At 40.6% G+C, this 26,043-nt stretch overlaps 1 protein-coding gene and 2 pseudogenes across 1 annotated transcript in view; all 3 read right to left on the reverse strand.

Annotated features, from left to right (window-relative positions):
• The window catches only part of LOC146469933 (uncharacterized), a 37,348-nt gene that overhangs the window by 4,565 nt on the left and 6,740 nt on the right, over positions 1-26,043 (reverse strand). Inside the window, exons 2-4 of the mRNA XM_085122761.1 lie at positions 25,029-25,081; positions 23,899-23,969; positions 1,731-5,052 (exon numbers count right to left, since the gene is read on the reverse strand). Coding sequence (XP_084978887.1) covers positions 1,737-4,979 — 3,243 coding nt within the window. The 5' untranslated portion in view covers positions 4,980-5,052; positions 23,899-23,969; positions 25,029-25,081 and the 3' untranslated portion in view covers positions 1,731-1,736. The remainder of the gene's footprint in view (positions 1-1,730; positions 5,053-23,898; positions 23,970-25,028; positions 25,082-26,043) is intronic.
• On the reverse strand, positions 16,210-19,427 carry LOC146469934 (uncharacterized; annotated as a pseudogene).
• Positions 19,238-20,723, reverse strand: LOC146469935 (uncharacterized; annotated as a pseudogene).

The raw sequence follows: 26,043 nt of genomic DNA on the forward strand, positions 1-26,043 counted from the left end.
GGCGAATAAAAAGGTGAAAAAAGCGAGTCGTCGTAAAACGGATACCTGTTTGAGCAAACAGAGGCGGGAAAATAACGTTTGACACTGTGACAATGATTAGACGAATAAATTGAAACGTCTTTCTCATAATTTGGAAGATTTTTTTCATCATTGGTCAGGCGCTTGGTAGTAAAGAGGTTCTTGAATCCAATGTTGTTGCATCGACAAAACCCACGCGCTATCTCGAGCCTGATTTCGCATTTTGACGTAAGACAGCCTAAGAATTAGGGATCAAATCAAAACAGTTTCCTCGCCTCATTAATCGTTTTAGCTAGAAAATTGCCGGGTGCGAGAGAGACAAACGACATCCCAACACGGTAAAATTAAACCGGGAGAAAAAAGCACAAACGTAACCCCTATGGTCGATGTTTGTTCAGTAATTCAGTGGGAAAATCATAAAGTGGAAAATAAACATTTGTGAAACCCTTTGAACCCTGTGAAACCGAATGTACCAAGCTATATGGAAATCTTTGGTAAAGTTTTCGAGGGTAAACTTCCTCTGGAAACCTGTTTTTACCTGGGGGAAAAGGTCTTAGTGCAGCAACTGACAGCTAATATTAAATATATCATTGCCTTATTCATTTAGCAAACCATGCAAACAGGTCGCATACATTTTTAGGTACTTATTTTCCAGATAGAGTGCAAACAACCGATTGTTTTTGCAATTTACCAACAATTTTCAGTTAACATTTCATCATTGATCTCCCTGCAAATAAACCTTGTGGTCAAAAAATGGTCTTAGTAATAGACTTCAATCGATAATTCCTAACCTACCCTAACAGTTGTTTTAAATCTTGCGGAGCTCGGAATCCTCGCAAAGCAAACAGTTTTAGGACTTCGAGCCGTAATTAAACGCGTCACATCTTCATACTTTATTCTGATCAAAAACGTGTTCCATCAACCTTCTCATAACAATTATTCCAAACTGTCCATGGAAAACACCGAAGTTTAAGCGACGTTCCTCTTCTGGGAAAAACGATCTGTCAGGCATCAACCAAACCACGCGAAATTTTAAATGACCATTTTGAATTTCCTCATTTCTTTGGCATCGATCTTAAACGCTGTTGCTGAGATTTCTAGGTCGTCTGCATTTTGGCAGCAATGAAATTAATTTGCTTACCGGTGGATTCCAGCACCAGCCCCAGAAAAACTTTCTTTCTGTTCTGGCTGTTTTAGCTTGGCTTCAGTTGTGACACGACCTTGCGTTCCGAAATGAGAGTTCTTGTTCATAGATTGCGTGAATTGTCAGCATTTTTATCATTTTGTTTGAGTGACGAAAAAACCATTGAACCGCTTTTAAGTCTAAAGTGCGTTTGTGATGTAGAACTGAATGCCTCTCTAAAAGGCACCATTAAAAATAATAATAATAATGGTAATAATAATAATAATAATAATAATAATAATAATAATAATAATAATAATAATAATAATAATATTTAAAGAGTTGGCCTCCAATCACCTCACGGTGCTTTTCAGGAGGGTCCTCTAAAATACAGGTTAAAAATACATTAAAATAAAACTAAAATACAGCTAAAAACTGGGACGAAACTCAGGTTCAGTTTAAGATACTAATTTTCGTTTACAGATCCCTTGAAATGTGCTGACGTGGCGCAAGGTGTTCACCAGAAGTCGTGGTTGCACAACCAAGAGATAAATATTGAAGTTTCAATCAATCAAACTTTTTTACTTACCTCTTTTTATTTCTTGCTATCAAATTGTAGCTTGACACTATCCCCAATCAGTACAAATGGAGCCCAGTGTTTCATAGCAGAGAACTTTTCTGAATCTCGCAGCAATTTCATAGCCTGGTGCAGAGCTACACTGGAGCTTTTACCTTCCCTCAGGTGTTGATAGAAACCCTTCATGAACTCCATGGTAGCCTCGTCATCAATTGCCCAGAGTGACACTAAGACAGAACGAGCCCCAGCGCACAAGAAGGCCCGTGCCAAACCGACCACACCTTCAGACTTTAACATTTCTCCGCGACCACTATGACAGCAACTTAGTACCACAAGGCTAGCTGGGAGGCGAACTGCTTGTACATCTGACATTTTCAGCATGAAATCTTTTTCCTCAGGGAATTTGGATGTCCAGCCAGGGTTTGGAGCCAAGGCAATTTCGCCAGTTTCCTTTCGCCCGTGGGCAGCAATGTGAACCAAACCAACTGACGTCATTCGTGTTAACACTTCCGCTTTGGTTGCCTCTTTTCCAGTAAGCGGTGAAGTCTTAAGGATTTCTCCAATCATTTCTACTTCTTGTTTGGCGTATGGTAACTGTGATAACGGCCTTCGCCGTTTTTTTGCATCTTCCACTAGAACTCCTTTTACAAATGGATCTCCCACTAATAGCGCACCAGACTTACTGTGGTAGTCCTCAGGCAAACTTGTGATCAGCTTCAAACTCGTGAGTGATGGGACAGTGCGAATCCTGTAACATTCACTTAGCGCGGCCCACGGTGCCAAGCACAACGGACCATCAGGGACGATAACCAACTCTTCACCATAAAGTAAATCTGCAATGGGACTAATAATAACATCATACAATGGCTGTAAAGCGTTATTGGTACAGGGTGATGATTCCCTTGCTGTTGTTTCCGCTTCTCTGGTGGATGGAGGGGCACCAGTTAGCTCATCCATTGTGCGATTCTCACATCGAACACCAACACCAGCTCCAATCTTTTTAAAAGCTGTTTCCAGTAAAACGCAGACGGGATCGTCGAGTGCACGTCCACCCTCAATTTTCCTTTGTCTAAATACAACGTTATTTCCTCTTCCAAGGACCCAAATATTGCTTTTGCTTTCGTCAATTGCCAGAAAAGCTGTTTGTGTAGATAACTCTCGTGAGATGTGGGAGATTGATTCTTTAGCGTCATGCGATGGTGGCGGCAGTGCCGTTAAGCCATATTGCATAGTTAATGTATCACCCAAAGCTTGTGCTCGTCCTTGCTCAGCAGCAAACAGAGCCTCATCATTCTTTCCCATTTTTAATAAACCTCTCCACAGTGCAGTGTAAACCTTCTGATGCAACTCGCGGAAGCTTCTTTTCCATGAATCTTCAGACTGAATAAGAGCCCTTACAGTATCAAAAAGTTTCACGCTCGACTGGTAACTATCCACAGCCTCACTTAAAGAGCCCAAACACTGGAAATTCAGACCCAAAGAATAATGTGAAATTGCCTCTCCATTTTTATCGCCCACTTCCTTGGAAATCTGCAAATCTTTCTGATGGTACTCTATGGCTTGTTGGAAGTCACCAAGTGATTGATAAGCATTGCCGAGATTGCCATAGGCACCTCCTTCTCCTGCCCGGTCACCCACCTCCTTGGAAATCTGCAAACGTTTCTGATGGTACTCTATGGCTTGTTGGAAGTCACCAAGTGATTGATAAGCATTGCCGAGATTGCCATAGGCACCTCCTTCTCCTGCCCGGTCACCCACTTCCTTGGAAATCTGCAAATCTTTCTGATGGTACTCTATGGCTTGTTGGAAGTCACCAAGTGATTGATAAGCATTGCCGAGATTGCCATAGGCACCTCCTTCTCCTGCCCGGTCACCCACTTCCTTGGAAATCTGCAAATCTTTCTGATGGTACTCTATGGCTTGTTGGAAGTCACCAAGTGATTGATAAGCATTGCCGAGATTGCCATAGGCACGTCCTTCTCCTGCCCGGTCACCCACCTCCTTGGAAATCTGCAAATCTTTCTGATGGTACTCCATGGCTTGTTGGAATTCACCAAGTGATTGATAAGCATTGCCGAGATTGCCATAGGCACCTCCTTCTCCTGCCCGGTCACCCACTTTCTTGGAAATCTGCAAATGTTTCCGATGGTACTCTATGGCTTGTTGGAAGTCACCAAGTGATCGATAAGCATTGCCGAGATTGCCATAGGCACGTCCTTCTCCTGCCCGGTCACCCACTTCCTTGGAAATCTGCAAATGTTTCTGATGGTACTCTATGGCTTGTTGGAAGTCACCAAGTGATTGATAAGCATTGCCGAGATTGCCATAGGCACCTCCTTCTCCTGCCCGGTCACCCACTTCCTTGGAAATCTGCAAATGTTTCTGATGGTACTCTATGGCTTGTTGGAAGTCACCAAGTGATTGATAGGCATTGCCGAGATTGCCATAGGCACCTCCTTCTCCTGCCCGGTCACCCACCTCCTTGGAAATCTGCAAATCTTTCTGATGGTACTCTATGGCTTGTTGGAAGTCACCAAGTGAATCATAAGCATTGCCGAGATTGCCATAGGCAAGTCCTTCCCCTGCCCGGTCACCCACTTCCTTGGAAATCTGCAAAAGTTTCTGATGGTACTCTATGGCTTGTTGGAAGTCACCAAGTGATTGATAAGCATTGCCGAGATTGCCATAGGCACCTCCTTCTCCTGCCCGGTCACCCACTTCCTTGGAAATCTGCAAATGTTTCTGATGGTACTCCATGGCTTGTTGGAAGTCACCAAGTGATTGATAAGCATTGCCGAGATTGCCATAGGCACCTCCTTCTCCTGCCCGGTCACCCACTTCCTTGGAAATCTGCAAATCTTTCTGATGGTACTCTATGGCTTGTTGGAAGTCACCAAGTGAATCATAAGCATTGCCGAGATTGCCATAGGCACGTCCTTCTCCTGCCCGGTCACCCACTTCCTTGGAAATCTGCAAATCTTTCTGATGGTACTCTATGGCTTGTTGGAAGTCACCAAGTGATTGATAAGCATTGCCGAGATTGCCATAGGCACGTCCTTCTCCTGCCCGGTCACCCACTTCCTTGGAAATCTGCAAATCTTTCTGATGGTACTCTATGGCTTGTTGGAAGTCACCAAGTGATTGAGAAGCATTGCCGAGAGAGCAATAGGCACGTCCTTCTTTTGAACGGTCGCTCACTTTCTTGGCAAGGCACAGAACCATCTGCAGTTGCTCTAAAACGTTGTCCTTTTTTTTGGCCATTTGGACGATTTATTTCCAGTGCTGTGCTGTCCTTTTGTCAAGTAGAGACCTCGTTTAAAGGAAATGTATAGATCTGTCAAGAAAACCATTGGTTGATAACTGAATGAAGAAATATGCATTGAACAGATCCATTATGACAATCTGTTAAAGGATGTCTCAAGCAATGTAGGTTGTAACTTTAGATTTTTAAGTGTGATGGGAGAGCCGTGAATTATAGAGAATTTGCATGGAGAACCGTTATAGAGTGTTTTCACTCAAGTGACTTTCCTAGCAAACTTACCATCCGCCATATTGGTGTCCCACGAAAGAAAGCGTCAGCTGGCTTTTTTTGTATTTATCGCTTTATGTATCAAAAGATCAACCGATATTGTTTGATATTTTTATGGTTCTGTGCTTCATTATTGTTGGCTATGGTAACAAGACTGGAAAAAGTTTAAAGAAAAAGGATCCTGTGAGATTTAGTCACGTTTTGAAAATCGAAAAGAACGAAGGTGAGATGACTGAGGGGTTAACGACCAGAAGAAGGCGCGTGTGGCCTTCTACCATTAGTCACGATGACCTAACAGAAGATAAGCTTGAAAGTGAGAGGTTTATTATAGGCATTTTGTGTCTGGCCAGGCTGCCAAACGCTGGGATCAACTTGATGTTGACTGGGTCCTGACATTACATCTCGGACAACAAAGAAACTGCGGCAAGTTGATCCTCAACTTGATGCTGACAGAGCTGAGCGACGGAAGAAAGCAACAAGAAATATCAGAAAAGGTCAAGAAGTTGAATGAGCCAGGGGAGACTGTAGAAAGCATCTTTTGAGAGATCGAAGATACATGTTCAATACAGGAAAGTGGCCAGTTACATGATGGCAGCTGGGAGGATTTAGAGATTGGTGAGATGGAGATGGAGATGGATTTTGCAGGCGAAAAAGTTGAAGATACCAACAAAAAGACAATTCCTGTTAAAGGAGAAAGGCAGACCTTTGTGTCTGAAATGACTAAGGAAACTGTCCATGCGGCGACCTAAACAACAGAATTTCAATACTTGCTATGTGCAACAAAAATACAGCCGTTTACGAAAGAATACTTAAAAGATTGTTATGATAAAACTAGATTTTACACAGGATTACCTGACTTTGATTTACTTATAACAACATTCCACTTTGTTTCCCCTTATGTGACCAGGAAGACAAAACACTCTCCCCTTTCTAGGAATTTGTAATGGTGTTAATTAAACTGAGACTGAATATGCCAAATCCAGACCTGGCGTACAGGTTTGAAATCTTCCTAACGACTGTGTAGCGTGTCTTTAATACGTGGATGGAAGCATGAGCTGTGCGCCTTTCATTCTTAATATCATGGCCAAAGCGAGGGGATATTGTGCCGATATTGTGCTGTCATGAATCTTTGCCCATCTGTACTACCATATGACTGAAACGAAAAGTCAGTATTATTATACTTTATTGTTTCAATGTTTAGCCTGGGCTTTGTTTCAACAAATTTTTATTGTGTTATATGCACTTGTAACTACTTATCATCATGTGGAAAACCTGTAAAATTGGTATATGAAGGCTCAGTTTCCTCTGTGACAGTCATGTGTTTTTTGTACCATTAGCCTCCATTAGCATCTATGTTGCACCAAAACTGTCTGAAAGCTAAGCTTACAGTTTTAAATTGAAGGGGTGCATGGAAAAAATGCCAAAGAGAATCAGGATCCCCTGCCATATTCTCTTTTCGTTACAAAGCAAACACAAGGGAATATGTCTAGCAGTCTATCAGAAGTCACCTGGGGCTTTTTACAAGACACCCATTTAATTGTTATCTTGTGGCATAGAGAAAATATATCCCTGTGAATGTCCAAGAATGCTACGTGATTGAAAGTAATAATGCAAGAAAAATGCCAGTACTACGACATCTTACAAACACTTTTCAGTCATTGATTTTTACAATGATAAATTTCCATTGGAACAAGTTATCTTTAATAGCCCTAACAAGAGCAGCTGAAATGTTCAAAACACAGCAATTTGACCAGCTCAGTACACTAAGCATAGAGGACCCACAGTAATTTCTCAGTTCCCCTGGAGTCTCCTCTTGTCCGTTTGTTTTGATTTAAGGTGAAAATGTTCATTTCACTTGGCATAATTAAGAAATACATGGTTTAAACTTTGGTTAAGCCACAGGGTGATTGTGTAAGGTGCTCTATTGCTTAAGGAAGTTACCAAAGCTTTGATTTTGAAATACATCATATCAGGCTTTGGAGAGAGAAATCCAAATTATTTTTCAGTTTTGGGAAAATAAAAGTAGAAAATAGTGTGAAATGAGTCTGAAGTGGTCTATAATATTTACATACTGCCAAATTTTCTAAAATCAAAGCAAGGGGAACATTTCCATTTTCCCTGCTTTAAACATGCACAAAGGTGGCTTCCCAGTTTTGGGACATCAATTTGCAACAACTGAGGTGGAACACCATAGACCAAAGATGTAGCAAATGCAGAAGCAAATACACCGCAGTCAGAACCATTTTTATGTTGCTGGATTCGAACAACGTGTATTATCAGTTCCAACCAGGTTAATAGCTTGCTCCTCTACTTCCTTTGTCATGACATTGTGATATAAGCTGTCATACAAATTAACAATGCCGTTACTACTTCCCACTGAACTAATGCATACCCAGTGGTACCTCCCTGTATGGAGAATCTGCAAAAAAGGGTTATTCAGAGGCTATCTGTGTTAGAACGGATAAGGCAAATTTCGGCTTTTCACCGATTTCGCTGATTTTTTCTATGAACATCAATCATTATATCCCATAAACAAATATCACATTTGCTGAGCTCAATACGATTTTTTACGTCGTTGGCGAGACGATTTACAAGATGACCTCAAAAACACCCAATTTACATTTGGGAACTCTACAATTTATCTATACATTGCCGGTGCTGCCAAAACGTCATTCCTTGCTCAAACAGCTTGAATATTTTACACATTGCGTTCCATTTGTCAATAACAATTTAAGTGTTTAACTTTTGTTTTCTGTATAATTTTGAATGAGTTACAATTTTTTCAAAATACTTCATGTAGTTGAAGCCTATTTTCACAAAAGTGGGAGCTGAGTTAGGGTCAAGTCTATTGAAACTCAAAAGCACTAATACCAAGTTACTAATGTATGGAATAAAATTGGTGGGCACTTTACGCTGCGTGCAGTACAGAGCTCCGTGATCTCCCTAATATGCACGGATTTCAATCGAAACTAAGCATAAAGCCGTCAGACCGATAGACACATTCTGAACCGAACTCTTTTAGAAAAACAATAATAATCACCGGGTAAATATTTCTGACCATTTAACCATATTTTAGAGAAGATCTATCCTTTTATTGGTATTTAAAATGAAACTTCTTGAGCTATTTTTCTCTTCCACGATGTGCTATATATATAGCAGTGTTTGTTTTGCGTGACTGCGTGTCAAGCGTTGCGTGTCAAGGTATATATTCAATATTCATTCTACGCTCAATTTAAAGCGTTGCCTTTCTTGTACGTATGCATAAAATCAGTAGTTAAAATTCTCTCCAAGACAAAGAGTTAGGTGGGGAAAACGTTTCTTTCTAACTCTTATAGTATGTGAACTGGTTTCTTTACGTTTTGTGACGCAGTGTTTATTTATCAACGTATGAAGACTCCGTTGTTCATTTCAGTCTTTGAATATTTTGCCAAAACCCTCCCAGCATCGCGCACATACCGAAAGGTCGGCATTGCTCAAACATGTCTGCTATTCCATCCAGTTGTTCCCTGCATGGAAAATTGAGCTCAGAAAATGTGATAGTTGTTTATGGGATATAAAGATTGATGTTCATAGAAAAAATCAGCGAAATCGGTGCAAAGCCGAAACGTGCATTATCCGTTCTAATGCAGACAGCCTCTTAACTCTTCAAGAAAAATGTCATTGTTCAGCCATTCAGTAGGCGACAAAATCAGTTGGTAGTTGTTTGAATTCTTTGAGACGTTGAGACTACCCTCTTGCGTAGAACTTTGCGCGCGCGTGATCACGTGACACGCGCGCGATATTTCAAATTTTTATGGCGCGTACGACTTTGTTGATGCGTACAAGTTTTTGCTGTTTTTTGCTAGAGTTTGTAGTTTCTTTTCACACTTTGTTGTTTACCATTTTCCCGTTTATTTATTGGGATTAAATTTAGATTTTGAGCCTACCATTCAAGGAGAACTTTTTCTTAACATGGTGCCAAGACCCAGGAAGCACATGGTCGCCGTCTAAAGAAGAATTTCTGAGAATTTTTATCGAGAAGCGACAACTCGCCGTCTAAGGATTATTTCAGATCCTTTCATCGAGAGGCGACAAGTCGAGGTCTGAAGAGGATTTGATCTACAAAATGGGGGACGAAGATCTGAAAAAGAAGAAAATTCGAGGAGGACTTAGTGGATATGTCACGAAAACTCTGGAAAGGATTCAATCTCTACTTGACCGTTTCGAGCCCACCGTGGTTAATCAGCTGAAAACATATCGGATTGCTCTTGAAGAGAAACTCAAGATTCTTGGAAGTCTAGATGACGAAATCCTCGGTCTACTTAAAGAGGATCAAATCGAAGCAGAAATAGAAGAAACAGGAAATTTCAGAGAGTCTATTCATGAAATGATGGTGAAGATAGACGAGGTGCTCCCTACAGAAGTGGAGAACAATTCAGATAAGTCCAACTCTCATTCTGTTACTTCTAATTCGTTTAGTTTTGGCCTTGGGGTAAAGGCAAAACTACCTACGATTTCTCTGAAAAGGTTCCATGGGGATGCCATGCTTTTCTCTCCCTTTTGGGATTCATTCGTAAGTGCTGTGGACGAGAACCAAGCGCTGTCAGATGTTGATAAGTTCAACTATCTTAAAACCTTAGTGGAAGGTACGGCCGCCGCAGCCATTCGTGGTCTTCCTTTAATAGCCGATAATTATGAAGCGGGGAAAAACATTCCAAAGAAGCGTTTCGGGCAACCACAAGTTATTATCAATCCACATATGGAGAGTCTAGTTAAGATAGCAGCAGTAGCATCTGACAATAACTTGAAACGTCTAAGGGAGCTTTACGATCAAGATGAGGCCCACATTCGCGCTCTTCAAGCTATAGGGGTGGAAAGTGAATCTTATGGGAAGTTGTTGATACCCCTTCTGATGGAGAAACTACCATCCAATCTGCGCTTAATAAAATCAAGGTCCATAGATAAAGAACAGTGGGACTTAGATGTACTCTTAAGGGCCTTTGACAGCGAAATTGAAGCAAGGGAGCGCTGTGAACTGATTGGAAATAACTTGTCTGAACCAGCTGTGATCCCAGTGAAGTCGAATGTCGGGAGATTTACTAAGGGTAGGTCAGGCCCCTCTACCGCATCTGCCTTAGTAACTAAATCAGAAGAGAAGTCTGTGAGTTGTACGTACTGCAGACAGAAGCACCCCAGCGCACGTTGTACCACAATAACTGATATTGGAGCTAGAAGAAATCTATTAACACAACAGGGGCGTTGTTTCTTGTGCTTGCGTCGCAGTCATCTAGCACGGAATTGCCCTTCTAGCAGCACGTGTCATGATTGCTCAGGAAAACATCATGTGTCGATTTGCAATAATGCCAAATGTACAACTGCGCGTCAAGAGGGAGTCCAGGAAAGGAAGTCTTTAACAACCGTGTACGTAAACTCGAATACATCTGTCCTTCTGCAAACTGCTATTGGCGAGGTGTCTAGCGTTAATCAGCTCCACACTGGTCTCACTATGCGAATCTTGTTTGATAGTGGAAGTCAGCGAAGCTATATGACCGAACGTGCCAGGAACAAGCTTAATCTATCCGCTGTAAAATCCGAGAAGCTTCTTATCAAGACTTTCGGACAGGAGAACGAGCAACTGAACGAATGCGATGTCCTTGAATTCTGTGTCAAAGGACTTGGTGTAGACAGCTCGACAGTTCAGATGACTGCGCATGTAGTTCCCCTAATTTGCGGTGCTCTAAAGGATCAATCAGTGCAACTTGCCTAACAGTCTTACAGACATTTGGTTGATTTAGAACTCGCGGATTGCCCAGTTGTGGATTGCGGCTCAGAGATGGATATCTTGATTGGAAATGACGTCTATTGGTGTCTCTTTACCGGAGATCTGAAACGGGGGGAATTTGGTCCTGTCGCCATGAAAACGACTCTTGGATGGGTACTATCAATCCCTTACCCCAAGAACTGAGTTCTGAATCTGAAGTGAATCAGGCAACCTGCCACACTCTGAACCTTGACACGTCGCATCCTTTCGAGGCTGTTTCAGAGGAAAAACACGGAGACCCGTTAGTGAAAGAAATGAAGAAATTCTGGGAGTTAGACAGCACTGGCGTGTTAGCAAACGAAGCATCTGTTCATGACAAGTTCTTCGATACAATTCACAAGCGCGATGGTCGCTATGAAGTATCTTTACCGTGGAAGGAACATCACCCTTAAAGGGCCGTAGCCAGACTTCAGAACAAGACGAGGCAAGTTTCGAGCGCCGAAGGCGCGAGCCGCTAGGGGGGTGTGCGGGCATGCCCCTCCCCCCCAGAAAATTTTGAAATCTAGAGGCTCAGAAATGCTCTTGTAAGCATTTTCCGTGGCATTTTTCTTCAGAAAAGTCAATCTTGGGCAAGTGTAGAAGTTCACTTTTTTATTGCTTAGCGATACTGGTGCCAAGTTAATGCCCATCTGCATTGTAATCTGCATTTTAATACCCGTATAAGAAATCTTGACTTGCTTCCCGCTTTAAAATTTCACTGCACCACCAAGATGGAAGTCGTGGAAGAGATAAACCGTATCCGTGACCATCGCCTCGATTTCCTGGAAACCCTAGAAGAACATCGAAAGGCACTGCTGCATGTCTTGAAAAACACCTCTGCGATAACCGCAGCTGTACTGGGAGAGGATTATTTACGACGGATAGTAGAAACCTATTTTGGTCTGAAAGACAACATCACCTCAATGGTAGACAGTATGGATGTTGTAGAGGCAAACCTGTGCCAGCTCCGTCAAAAGTCTTGAAGTGCCTCTCTGACGCCAACCAAATGCAAATGGCTCTTTTAAGAGCCGTTACAAACGAGAAAGGCTTGTTCAACAGAATCTTTTAAAATATATTCTTTTACATTTTCTTTTCGCTGAAACGTTCAATATTATAGTGTTTGCAATAAAGCGATTGCCATCACTGCAAACGACCTTTTGTTTTTTTACGACAGTTATATAAGTAAAGAAAGCTCCCACACCGGCTCTCAGCCATCGCAGATAAGACACGGGAATAATGGTGACCTTTGATGTCACGCGGCCTGTCACGGTTATGTCATGATACGTCTCCTTAATGGCCCCACTATAACCTTAAATCATTTGAAAAACCGCTACTCACAGTTCACATGAAACGAATTAACCTCATTAAAATGCTTTTCCCCTCAATAATTATTTATCCACCTTATATTAGCTGGTTTTATCTTAACCAATCCAATTTTTTGTAGGGATTATTTTCTCAATTAAAAGTTTCTTCCAAAAAAAAAAAAGAGGCCAAAATCAAGACGAGACAACTGCCTCGTCTTGCCTCATGCTAGCTACGGCCCTGCCTTTGCTACCAGACAACTATGAAGTTGCAGTCTCATGCCTAAATTCTGTCTTGAAGCGTCTGAGAAGAAACCCTGAATTGCTCGCCGAATACAACAGAATAATAGAAGAACAGTCGTCCAAACGAATAATTTCTGAAGTTGATTCTCACTCTGAAATCAAGGTTGGTCGTCTCCGTTACTTGCCACACCATCCAGTTATACGTGAAGATAAACAGACAACTAAGGTACGAATCGTATACGACGCATCAGACAAGTCTACTAGCCCGTCCCTCAACGAATGTCTATATGCAGGCCCACCTTTACTCTCTGACATATCTGACGTCCTCATGCGTTTCAGATATCATCGCATTGCCTTGTCAGCCGACATAGAGAAAGCCTTCTTAATGGTGGGAGTGGCAGAGCCCGACCGAGATGTCTTACGTTTCCTGTGGGTAGATGACCCTACAAGTCAAGTCCCCAGAATTGTTCTCAAGCGTTTTAACCGAGTTGTGTTTGGCGTCACGAGTTCACCCTTTCTCCTAAATGGCACGATAAGACACCACGTCACAAGCTATGAATCAGACGATCCTCAGTTCGCAAACGAATTCCTGAACTCTCTCTATGTCGATGATTTCAACGGGGGAAAGGACAATGATCCCGAGGCCTTCGAACTCTATTCGAAGGCAAGATCTAGAATGAAAGATGGAGGATTCAATTTGAGAAAGTGGATTTCAAATTCACAGAGGCTGATGCAGTGGATTGATCACGAGGAAGGCGTTCCTATCACAGAGGCTGCTACAGTACCAGAAGAAGATCAAACATATGCGACAACTCATCTTGGAATGAAAGGCAAAACATCTGAAGAGAGAAAGGTTCTTGGTCTGAACTGGGACATAACAAGAGATGCCTTCATTCTACGTTTTGATTGGCTGGTTAACTTCGCTAAAGACTTGCCATTGACCAAACGATCAGTTCTTAGAGTCGTCGCTAAACTTTACGATCCTCTCGGTTTCATGTCTCCACTGTTTATCACAGTCAAGATCCTCTTTCAAGATTTGTGCAAATTAAAGACTGACTGGGACGAACCTCTTTGTGATGAACTGAACTTCAAGTACACAAGTTGGTTGTCGGATCTGATGAAAGTTCAGTCTATTTCGATTGACAGATGCTATTTCCACAACGTTAGAGATGAAGTGACCTCTCTGCAAATCCATGGTTTTGGAGACAGTTCAGAAGTCGCCTACGCTGCTACCGTATATTTGAGAATCGAGACGATTAAAGGCATCTCGACCTGGCTTATCATGAGCAAAACTAGAGTTGCACCCCTGACGAAACCAACAATCCCACGACTTGAGCTTTTAGCTGCGTTGATATTAGCAAGACTAGTCCAGCGTATCATAGAGGCGTCTCAACCGATAGCTCAAATTAATGAAGTTTTCTGCTGGACTGACTCTATGACGACACTGCACTGGATAAAGGGAGTCGATAGAGAGTACAAGCAGTTTGTGCAGAACAGAGTCAAAGAAATTCGACAACTGATCCCATCTAAATCGTGGAACCAGGTTATGAATACCCAGCTGATTTGCCGTCCCGTGGAATGAGTGCAGAGGCCTTACAAGAGTCTGAAATTTGGGGGCATGGACCCCCTTGGCTGCTTGAAGGAAAGGATAAGTGGCCCAGCCCAGCGGATGTCACTGAATTGTCACGTGACTACTATGATGAGATGCGTCCCAGCGACAAACCGAAGAGTAAGCTAATTCATTCTACTGGACTCGTTGTGGAAAGCAGAATCCCAAGTCTGTCCAGTGTACTGGACCCTAACAAATTTGGCGACTTCAAACGCCTAATCAGAGTAACTGCCTTTGTACTCCGATTTCTGCGTAACACAAGGTCAAAGGAGACTAAAGAAAAACTAGTCGGACCGCTCAGTAATGAAGAATGTGAATCTGTGGAAATCTTGTGGTTGAAGGAAATGCAGAAAGCTGTAGTCAGGTCCCCAAGATTCGAGAATTTGAAGCAACAACTTGGCTTGTACTCAGATGACAATGGATTACTCAGATGCAGGGGAAGATTGCAAAGCGCATCCATACCGTTTGATGCTAAACATCCTATTCTTTTGCCAGTTGACCATCATTTGACAGTGCTTATTATCGATGACTGCCATCAGCGAGTGCTACACAATGGTGCCAAGGAAACTTTAACGGAACTGAAATCTCGATTTTGATCCCAAGGGGAAGACAAACTGTTCAAAAGGTAATATCGAAATGTGTGAATTGCAAGACGACCGAAGGCAAGCATTATGCCGTCCCGCCAACTGCACCATTGCCTCAATTACCTTGCCTTTACAAATACTGGAATTGACTTTGCTGGACCGCTATTTGTGAGGAGTGGCGAAAATGAAGAGCAGAGCAATATGCAGAAGGTCTACCTTGCACTGTTTACCTGTGGAAGCATCAGAGCCGTCCATCTTGAAGTGGTACCCAATCTCAGCACTGAAACATTCATCAGAAGCTTCAAACGTTTTATTTGTAGACGCGGTATTCCGAGGTTGGTTGTATCAGACAACGCTAAAACTTTCAAGACCGCCGCCAGAGTATTGTCTTCAGTGTTTGAGCTTCCAGAAGTACAAAGGTGAAGTGGAGGTTTAATTTGGAAAGAGCCCCTTGGTGGGGTGGTTTCTTTGAGCGCTTGATTCGTTCTGTGCAACGTTGTCTGAAGAAAATTCTCAAGAATGCCAAGTTGTCGTATGAAGAACTATTGACTGTTGTTACCGAGGTGGAATGCGAGTTGAATTCCCGCCCTCTGACTACGTGTCTTCAGAAGATATTGAGGAACCACTCATACCATCTCATTTCATGACAGGAAGAAGATTGCTTTCAATTCCTGAGGAAATTGCAGTCGACGAAGAAGAGACAAGTGAAGTTTCACTTCTCACAAGAAGACAGCGTTATTTACTGTTACTGCTGTCCCATTTCTGGAACCGTTGGAAGCGAGAATACGTGGTAGAGTTGTGAGTACACCACAGGACTGAGAAGGGAACTTTCACCGGTCACTCAATTCAGCTAGGAGATATCGTTACTGTGATGGAAGAAGGAAGGTCTAACCGAGGAACGTGGAAGCTTGGAAAGGTTCAAGACGTTCATCCAGGGAACGATGGTCTTGTACGAGGAGCAACGGTGGAAGTTATCTCAAACAAAGGCAAACGTATCCGTCTTAGGAGACTCTTACAGAAGTTGTATCGTCTTGAAGTTACCACAACGGAAGTTGCAGATGCAAGTTCACCAACTTGCAGCCATCCCGAACAAAGACTCAGAAGGAAGGCAGCTGTTGTTGGTGAAATGAAGAGACGTCAAGTCGACCAGTGTTTTGCTGAACTCGATGATTATGATGAACACTGACCGAGGGGGGAAGATGTTTGAATTCTATGAGACGTTGAGACTACTCCCTTGCGGAGAACTTTGCGCGCGCGTGATCACGTGACCCGCGCGCGATATTTCAAATTTTTATGGCGCGTACGATTTTGATGACGCGTACAAGTTTTTGCTGTTTTTTGCTAGAGTTTGTGGTTTCTTTTCACACTTTGTTGTTTACCATTTTCCCGTTTACTTATTGGGATTAAATTTAGATTTTGAGACTACCATTCAAGGATAACTTTTTCTTAACAGTAGTTATAGTTATTTAGATTTCCCTTTTTAGGTGTGCTGACAATGCTAGATGCATGAACATTGTTAACATTTGTCACTTTGACCTTAGCCTTAGAGTCATGAAGGTTTGCTGCGATGCAATCTGGGCAAATCCAAGTTGTTTTGGCATTATTGGGTTTGCGCTTGTAATTCATGCATGACAAGTGGAAAAACGTTCCATTTATACAAGGATTGTTGTGATATTCGATCAGCTTATCCCTTTGTGTAGCCTTCTGATTGCATACACAGATAGCTGTGTCTATGTCGAAAGCCTTTGTGCTTTTGTGGTGGTGAGCCTTTGCGGCACAAAGGGCATATCCATTTCTTTGGCACTCCTGTGAGTTTAAGACAGGACAAGTGGTAGGATGAAATAGGGCATGCCGTATTAGAGCAATGAACATTAGCCTGTCCTGTTTCATTCTTGTAAAAGCATACTGCCCCAGCATCAAACAGCTTTAGGGTGATATAACGTTTCTGTGTGTAACAGCGCCCTGGAAGTTCAGGCAACACACAAAATCTCCAACAATTGGTCAAATTAGGAAGTACAGTGTCCCAGTCATCTTGGTTCGGGGTAACCCTTTGACACACAAACTCAATGTTTTCCTTTATGCTACCAACAAAAAAGTCATTGTACTTTTTCCCAGTTGTGAAGAGTTGTTGTTGGAGTTGATAATATTATTGATGGTCTTCCTTGATTGTCGTGTTTTTTTTTTCAAACAGGATCCTTGCTTAGCAAAGTATTCTTGAAAACCCAAGTCCTTAATTTTTAAGCAGTAAGTACACTTAATCTCACCACACCCCTCACCACAACAGTCACAGTGGAAGAGGAAATCAGGCGTGGCATGCAGCCATGGATATTACCGATTTACAAACATTCCACACTCCTTGACATTGAAGTTGACATGCCTCTCCTTCATTGCTAATTCGTATGCAGCAAGAGCTTATTTTTCATGCTTGAAGCCAAGTTCTGTAGCAGCATTGCTAAATCTGAAAATGTGGGGCTAGCATATTGTTTTAATAAGGGAATGAGATGGCTGTAAGAATCAAAGGCTCCTGTGAGCCAACTCGTGAATGCAGATGACACATAGTAATTGAAATTTAGACGGCTACGGAAACTTCCTTGAAAGCTAAAAGAAATTATATCTTTGCCCGATTATGTAACAAAAAATAAACTATTCTTGTACTATAGAAATGATTGTCAAATTATTCTGTACAGATTGAATAAGCCGATTATTCTGATGCGCCGATTAAAAAAAATCACGTGTTTTTTTTATTCAAAGTTCATAGAAGCACGCCATGTGCAGCTACGTCATGCAAATTCGTGTCCCCGATAGTCCGGGGCTACTGGATTTTGCGATCGGGCTAGTGGATTCTAACCATCACTTGCCCGATGGGCAAGTGAAGTTTTTTTGGGAATTAAAATTACAAAATTACTGTAGGGCAAGCCGATCTCACAAAGGAAAATCTGTTCAACAAAGTATCGCATTACATTTCATGCCCGACATAAATGCGTGATATTTTTCCTTTGGAATTCAGTCCACGCAATCCTCAAGTAAAAATAATGAACTATGACAAGCTCTTGCTAAATAAGAATTATTTATCGACCGCGTCCTTTTGCTTTCCCATAAATTACCAGTTGTAAATTTCGAAAATGAAACATTTTTTCCCTTTGAAACCTCTATGAAAGCTGACAAGATCTTAAAGTGTTCATTTCACCAGAAATTTGCATAATTTTGTTTACGACGTCAATGATGCGTGACATGGCACGTTCCGCTTTCGCGTGAAAACTGACAAATTAAATTATTTTTAATTAAATTATTTCTAAATTAAATTATTTTTAATTCTTAGAAGATACCGCACTTCGTAGAAAAAACGAAAAAATCCTATAACTTTGCTCAGATTCAACAAAAAATCTCCATTCTTACACTAAAATGATTGTCAAATTATTCTCTACAGAATGAATGAGAGAATTCTGACGCGTCGTGAAAAAAATTTTCACGTTTTTTTTTTTCACTAATTGAGTTTACGACCCCGGACTTTCTGAAAAACTGAAAAAACTTGTAACTTTGCTCAGATTGAACGAAAAATCTCCATTCTTGCACTAAATGATCGTCAAATTATTCTCTACATATTGAATAAGAATTTCCTGATGCGCCGTGAACAACAAATGTTCGCGTGTTTTTTTCCACTAATTGAATTTAGAACTCATTCACTGCGCACGCCCGAAAGTTAACGACAAAACCGACCGACCGACCGACCGACCAACGGGTGTCAGTAAAACGCGGGGCCGGGGTCGGGGTCGGGGTCGGGGTAATTTTTTTTCCTTTTTTTTTCTTTTCTTTCTTTCTTTCTTTTTTTTTTTTTTTTTCAACATCACAGGTCATTTGTGGGTCAAATAAGGATTAACGCCAATGTAAAAAAGTTAAGTCCCTAAAGCTTACTAGCTAAGGATAGGTCATCGGTGACAACACTCGATACAGTTCAGATACAGAATATATTCTGGCGTACTTTGGTTCCGTGAATTGACTACCTTTTATTCTTCCAAGAAACGAAATGAGGCGAAAACATACAAGGTACGAGACAATATATTTCCTTGAACTAACAAATTCGTGAACTAGAATGTGCATGAACTTACTATGAACACCCCCACCGCCTTCCATGATCGTACTCGTTTATTTCCTAGAATGAAATAAACATGCGTTCAAATTCCTTTGCAAAGCTCGGCATTCGAATAGATTGTAGAACATTTCTCTGGAAATCTTTCCGAAAAAGACGCATTGACTGACAAAAAAAAGAAGATTCAAAATACTTAAGAGACAATTGTTATTCTTGAAATACTTGTGCTGAAATATAAAGAAAAATTCATAGTTTTATACCGTCAATAAACTAGGGAAATTTCCACGAGAACTCCGAAATCTCATTGCCGACATCAAAACTGACATGTAAATAGGCCTTATCACGGTTTTGAACGCCATTTTGACGAGTAGACAAACAGGCTTGAAATAACAGTGTTTGTATGGAAATCCGATGTCAAATAATTTTCATAAAACATCGCTGCTGAAAAATTAATGAATTGTCTTTTTCGTAAAGATTTCCAAAGAAATGTTCTACATTCCATTCAAATGCCTCACTTTACAAAGGAATTCGAACGCATGTTTATTTCATTCTCGGAAAAAATAGTCACCCGTGACATGGATTGACTGTAACAAACGAGCAAGATCATGGAAGGCGGTAGGGGTGTTCATGAGTTCATGCACATTCTAGTTCAAGAATTTGTTAGTTCAAGGAAATATATTGTCTCGTAGAAGAATAAAAGGCAGTCAATTCATGGAACCAATGTCCGCCAGAATACGGAACTGCATCGAGTGTTGTCACCGATGACCTATCCTTAGCTAGTAAGCTTTAGAGACTTAACTTTTTTATATTGGCTTTAATCCTTATTTGACCCACAAATGACCTGTGATGTTTAAAAAAAAAAAGAAAGAAAAAAAAAAGGAAAAAAATGACCCCGGCCCCGACCCCGACCCCGCCTTTTACTGTCACCCCCGACCAACTAACCAACCAAGTCGACAGTCAACTATCGCTATAACTCGTTCATTGCGCTACGCGCATTCACGAGTTAAAAAGGCATTGGAACTAGATTGTTTCCTAGTATCCTCTTCAATGACATTTGCTTTTTCAGGCGTTATTCCAATATTCACTTTAGCCCAGGCCTCCAGTAGTTCATTGTATTGCATGTTTAAATACTCCTCGTTATAGAGATCTGGGACAGTTTGAATGGTTCTGCTGTTTGTAACAAAGGACTCAGAGTACGGATAAATTAAGCTAACTGCAACCGGCTTACTCTTACACGCGTTCAGCTTTCCGTAAAGGTAGTTCAACTCTGCCTCAATTGGAGCTTGAATGTCCTTTTCCCGTTTCACTATGGTTTTCGAATTTTCTAAGACGAAACATGACGTATTATCATCGAGGTTTTCCACTGTTTTGTCAAGTTTTACTTCAGTTTAATAGGTAGAAATGAAGTCGATGTCTTGAACTTCAGCAAATGGTATGTCTTTGTTGTAAGTTGGCAGAATCCAAGTGCATTCTTGATCGATGCAAGCTAGAAATAACACGCTAGCAATGTGAGAGCAGCTTTCCCCTTGGCCTGCCATACAACCGCTGCAATGTGCGCATAAACTCCTTCCGTCATCTTCTGTGATGATCCACAGAGGAAACAGTTGGGTCGAGCAACTGGTTATATGCTTGAAGACACTTGAAGGCCTTAACTTGTTCTTTAGTGTAATAGCTGGTCTCAAGGACTAGATATGAAATGAGGTCAATCGACTCGATGGGAGGAAGACATTCAACATTGTAATTTTTGCCGGAAATTAAACATGAATCGATTCCAATGTACGCTATTTTCTGCGTGTACCTTTTCTTTAATAAGAGGATCACCAGTATTTGCATATTCAGACAATTGGGGAGCTTTATCGTCCTCCACAGACATGTTTTGTAATGTAAATTACAGAAGAGACGAGCCTTGAAGGGACACCAATATGTTGGCGGTAGTTTTCGCGGGAAAATTTTAAAAGCTTTGACGTCACGTGAAAACACTCTATTGGAGTATGGGGATTCAAGAAACAAATTCCACGAATTGAAAAAAAAAAATGTAAGATGAAAAAGCAGAAGTGAATGTCCGTGGGGATTCACGGTTGGTGGGGATCGCTTACCCTCTTTCCTTCAATCGTCGGTAGATGCTTTTGTATTTTTAGTAACGCCAAATATTGGCAGGTCTTAAGGTGAATTATTTACAAAAAAGTTCTCATAAAGAGGCAGACTTATTCGAGATGGCATTTTCATTGTAGGATGTCTGTTATCCTGAGGAATATGGAAATTTATCAACGCGGTATGCAAAAAAACACCGTAAAGAACAAGGTATGACAACAACATCAAAATAATATCACAGTCTAAATCCTATGCCACATTCACACCAAGGCCTAAACACGTTTAATAGCTGTTTAGTTAAACACAGTTTAACATTGTTTCCTTCATAAAAGCCGCTTTCGGATTTTTGTCGACTACAGATTTAGCACAAATGAAAGCATAAGGTAAAGTTTACTTAAATCCTATGTCAAAGCCAATGGTTCAGCTTTTGTTACCAATTTTCATTTTTTTAAACCTGGTTTAATGTAACATGTTTTATTGTTGTGAATGGGGATCTAGTCACGAAAACAATTGGTTTTTAGACGCAAAAGACTGATGTGACTATGATAAGTAAGTGCGTTTTTCAAAGGGATAATAAAGGTTCTGTGGTTTCACTTTAACCTGAAGATCCCATTCAAAGAGATGTTGTTTACACAGACTTCCCAGTCGAGTTATGAGCCCTCAGATCCGTTCTTAAATGGCTCAAACCACACTTGGTGAATCAAAAAAAAAAAAAAAAAAAGAACCAATACTATTTTATTAAAAAATACTCCTTGTCTCTACAAACTGGAGAGAAAACAGTCAGGTCCACATTCCTTTACTGATTTAAGTTCGAGAGATCCATTTGTTTTACTAATTTCTTAAACTGACTCAGGGTGCTTGCACTTCTTGTACCCCGGGCTAGGCGGCGCCATAGTGTGGGTCCAAGATACCTAATGGAATGCTTTCCGTACGTTACAGTATTAAAGCGTGGTATGACGACAGAGGAAATTCCGAAAGGTAAACGTTCGTTTCTTACAAGAAACAGCAAGAGATTATTTGTGTCAAAAGCTATAAACTTGATCGGATTTGTTTGGTTGAAAAACTGAAATCACTCATGGCCGCGACCAAGTGCTTTCACCTCGCTACAGCTTCTTTCAACGAACGATAACCGAACAATAATAACAGTGCCCTTTTGATGGGAGGAAGGAGCAGGTCTAATTCAGTGGAAGGAATTACTCTGCAAGTTCCTTCTTTGGACCCGCGGTTTGATATTTTTATTGATCTGTAATCGTGTGATTTTCAAGCGGTAAAAAGCTTCACTCCGCAGGTGAAACAAAATTATTGATTCCTAAGGTTTGGTTTAATTGTTGTTAGTTTGCTCATGAATTAAACTTTTATTTTTCTTAATTACATGTATATAACAATCAAATTTTCTCGTTTTGTCTGTTTTGTACACTAAGAAACAGGTGAATTGTTTGTTTGTTTTTGCTTGCGGGTGAGTCAGTGCTAATTTTAAACTCGGGGCCTTCTGTTTTACGAAGTGCCTGGATAGTTTTGAGAAAATTTTGCCCTGTATGTTAGTGTTTGTAACCAGTAAATACCGAAACTTTGTTTTTCCATACAGTGCATTGAGAAAATTTTGTAATCAGTCATAAATAAAAGTTGTTTTCCGTGCCACTCAAGCAGCTAGGAATGCTCTCGACTACGCCAACCCTTACGCTTCTTTCGTGCTCTCCAAACTTCCCACGTGCATCCATAACTCGATATACGCACGCTAAGCATGAATCAATTCTTAATTATCGCCATTGTCACGGCTACTGCATGAGGCAATAATGCAAAAACTTTAAAATTTAACACGGTGGTATTTTTTGCATCCCCAATGTTTATTGCTAACAGGGCAAGCTCCCGTAAGCGAGAATCTATCCTTCCACCTCTTACGAGCACCATTCTCAAATTTTGAAAATGTCCAGTGAAAACTAAAGAAAAGGAAAAATGGTTCCTTTAAAAGAAACTGCAATTTTTATGTTGCCATCGATTACCGGTTAGAAAAAAATCTATCGGATCAAAAGTAACTTTATATATTTTACCTCTAATTTACTGAGTTACATTTGCAGTTTCATTTAGAGTACATAGAATACCGATCGGGCTTAAAATAACTGTTTTTCTCCTCCTGTGTTGTAAAGAGTTTCTTGTTTTCCTCTCGTCTTGTCTTGAAGCGAAGACTCAGATAAATCGATCTTTTATTGGGGATAAATCAATCTTTTATTGTGTTTCTTTCGGCGGTCACAAGCATCTCATCTCGTCAAAAGGTCCAACTTCACAAAAATAGTGGGATACGCAATGAAATCGTACAGCAAGAAATCATTCCCATTGTCTTAAAAATTTCCACTCGCGTAAGAACTCAAATCAGAGCTTTCGCCGGAAGGAATGGAGGAAAAGCCGCTGCACAAAATTTGCGGTCTCAGTTGGTTGCTTTTTGAGTGATGTCGGACTCTTTTTATACTTACGGGCAACCTTTTTAAGGGTATAGCTTTGCAAAGTTGGTCTGAATTACATTTTGTTCTCGAAGTTACAGTCTAAAAGCTACCTTGAGACCCAAAAGTCTAGTTAAAAAGTCCTTGGATTTTCGACGTACTTTAACTTAGACACTCGCTCAAAAATTTTTATACAGGAACTACGATAAGAAATGCAGGGAAAAAAACAAAAGATTGATTCTTCAAGTACAAAGCGAAGGTAAATGTGGAAGTCGCTTTATTCGTTGAATTGACAGGCGATGCACCCATCAGGCCTAATCAGACGAAGCTACAGTTAATGAAACATTTTTAGTCAATAACAGAAAAAGCCAAATTGCTTCCCATCTCTGTTGTAAAAAAATAAGGTTATTTTCACCAAGTTTCTACGATCGTCCATCCAAAAGAGTGTTTTAAATATATATATGGCCAAAGTGCCATTTTCATGTGATAATACTTCAGCCTAAAAAATTATTTATTACTTACCTTTCCTGTTGTGACAGAATCCTTCTTTAGTCTGGTAAACTGCGCCTTTGTAAGAAACAAGATTCTAAAGCCTGAAAAATTCACAGACAAAATAAAAATGATCTTTCTTTGTTTAAACTATCGCCCAAATATTAAACACACCATTGTGTGCCTTCTCAGTCCTGTTTAAGAACACAAATCGCTTTATTATTTGTATCACTCAGTTCAAGAATTAAAAGCCCAAGTAGAGTCGATAACATAATGAAGTCAATTCATTAAGAAAGCACATATCCTTTTGCATTACCGTTTCTCTTAAAAACGCTTGCTAAGAATATGATACACTATAAAGTCTATAAACATTTTGCCTTGCTCAAGAAAAAATCGTCACCTAATTGTACTCATAACTTTAACTACATCTTATTACTAATCACTCGTTTATACAGGACCACACTGCATGAGAAATGTGGGAAACGATTTGCTATAAGAAAGCGTAAGGAAATGCAAAAGTAGCTGTAGGAGGAATTGTCACGCGATCAACCGATGCACCGCGATAGACAAGCGATCTCAAAAGATACCAAATTATCTTTTAAAGGTTTTTTTCCATAAGACCAGCAGCCATCTTTGGAGCAGGGACTTTACAAGGATCGTTTGGTGACCATACGAGAAAAAGGGGACAATAGATGAAGTCCTAAATCTATACACGTCCAACAAAACGCAGTTCCAAATTCACAAACAACCGCATTCTATTTGAATGAAAATCCTGATCACGACTTTCACTGTTCTCTGAATATTTACTATCACCTTATTACTTACCACTTGCTCAAAAGCTCGCCGTTTCAAATAAAAATAAAGTAATCAAAAGGAAGCATACCATAAACAGCCTATTCATGAAAGCGAAAGTTTACAAAGGCGGAAGTGCTTTCTAGATCTTTCTATGTGCTATAATAATTGTCACGCAATCCAGCGACTGAGCCTATCACAAGAAGATTCAAGGTCATCGTTTTTCTCGGAATCTAACTTCATTTAATCTTTTTAAAATAGCACATAAATTTCGTTTGGTTGGTGCTGACTTTATATCAAGACATCGATACCGATGTTTCAACTCTTGACAAAGCATGCACAAGAACCATAGCAAAGCGCGATTTTCTCACCTGTTGTCCAGTAAAACCCTTCTTCGTTCTGAGCTAGATCTTCTGTTTACAACCTGGAACGACAAACGCACAAGAAAGTTAACTTTAGTTTTATTCAGTGAAATAAACGTGTTATTAAAATTTCGAAACGATTCAAAAATTGCAGTGGTGCAGACTTTTAGGTAACAAGTTACGAGTGTCGAAAACGAAGACCCAAAAACGAAGACCGAAGACCGAAGACCCTGTGGTCTAAAACGAAGACCCACTGGTCTAAAACGAAGACCCACTAGTCTAAAACAAAGACCCACTAGTCTAAAACGAAGACCCACTGGTCTAAAACGAAGACCCACTGGTCTAAAACGAAGACCCTGTGGTCTATTTTTGCATAAATTAAAAAGTCATCTGAGAGCGCAACAAACTTGACAGTTACTTTTAAATATCTCAGTCGGTACAACACGTGTCAAATTGTGTAACGCAATAGGACTGTAACTGTCACAGGTGCGCTTGATTCGTTTCAAAGGCCGGGCTCAAAGGTGAACTGTGTGTGACTTGCAAAGTTCTACAATCAAATACAGCACATTGAATGTCCCCGGGAAAATTTGTAATTGATATAAGTGTTAAAACGAACAACAGTTATTATTATGGAACTGTTGCGGTTTTGAACATATGTCGAAAGTGTCACACAAAAGATTTGAAAAACGATATTTTAGACTCATCCCACAAGCCAAAAAATCTTATTGCTTTGACTTTTTACAAAATAGTCTCTTCATTTTGTATAAGATCACGTTTACATTTCAAAGGCTTGTACCGTTATGGCTGTAATCGTTGTAATTTGCTCATATTTGAGATATAGAGGACCATAGAATATTAGTGACGACAAAATATACTAAAAGCGTCACTTACAGTCAATCCAGGTCACGCGTGAACAGTAATTCCAAGAATGAAATGAACATTCGAATTTCTCTTTGTAATGTCCGACGTGTGAATGAAATGTTGGACATCTCTCTGGAAGTCGTTCCGAAAAAGACGCATTAAC

The sequence above is a fragment of the Pavona decussata genome, unplaced genomic scaffold (assembly GCF_977016875.1).
Source record: "Pavona decussata unplaced genomic scaffold, jaPavDecu1.1 SCAFFOLD_115, whole genome shotgun sequence".
NCBI classification, from domain to species: domain Eukaryota; kingdom Metazoa; phylum Cnidaria; class Anthozoa; order Scleractinia; family Agariciidae; genus Pavona; species Pavona decussata.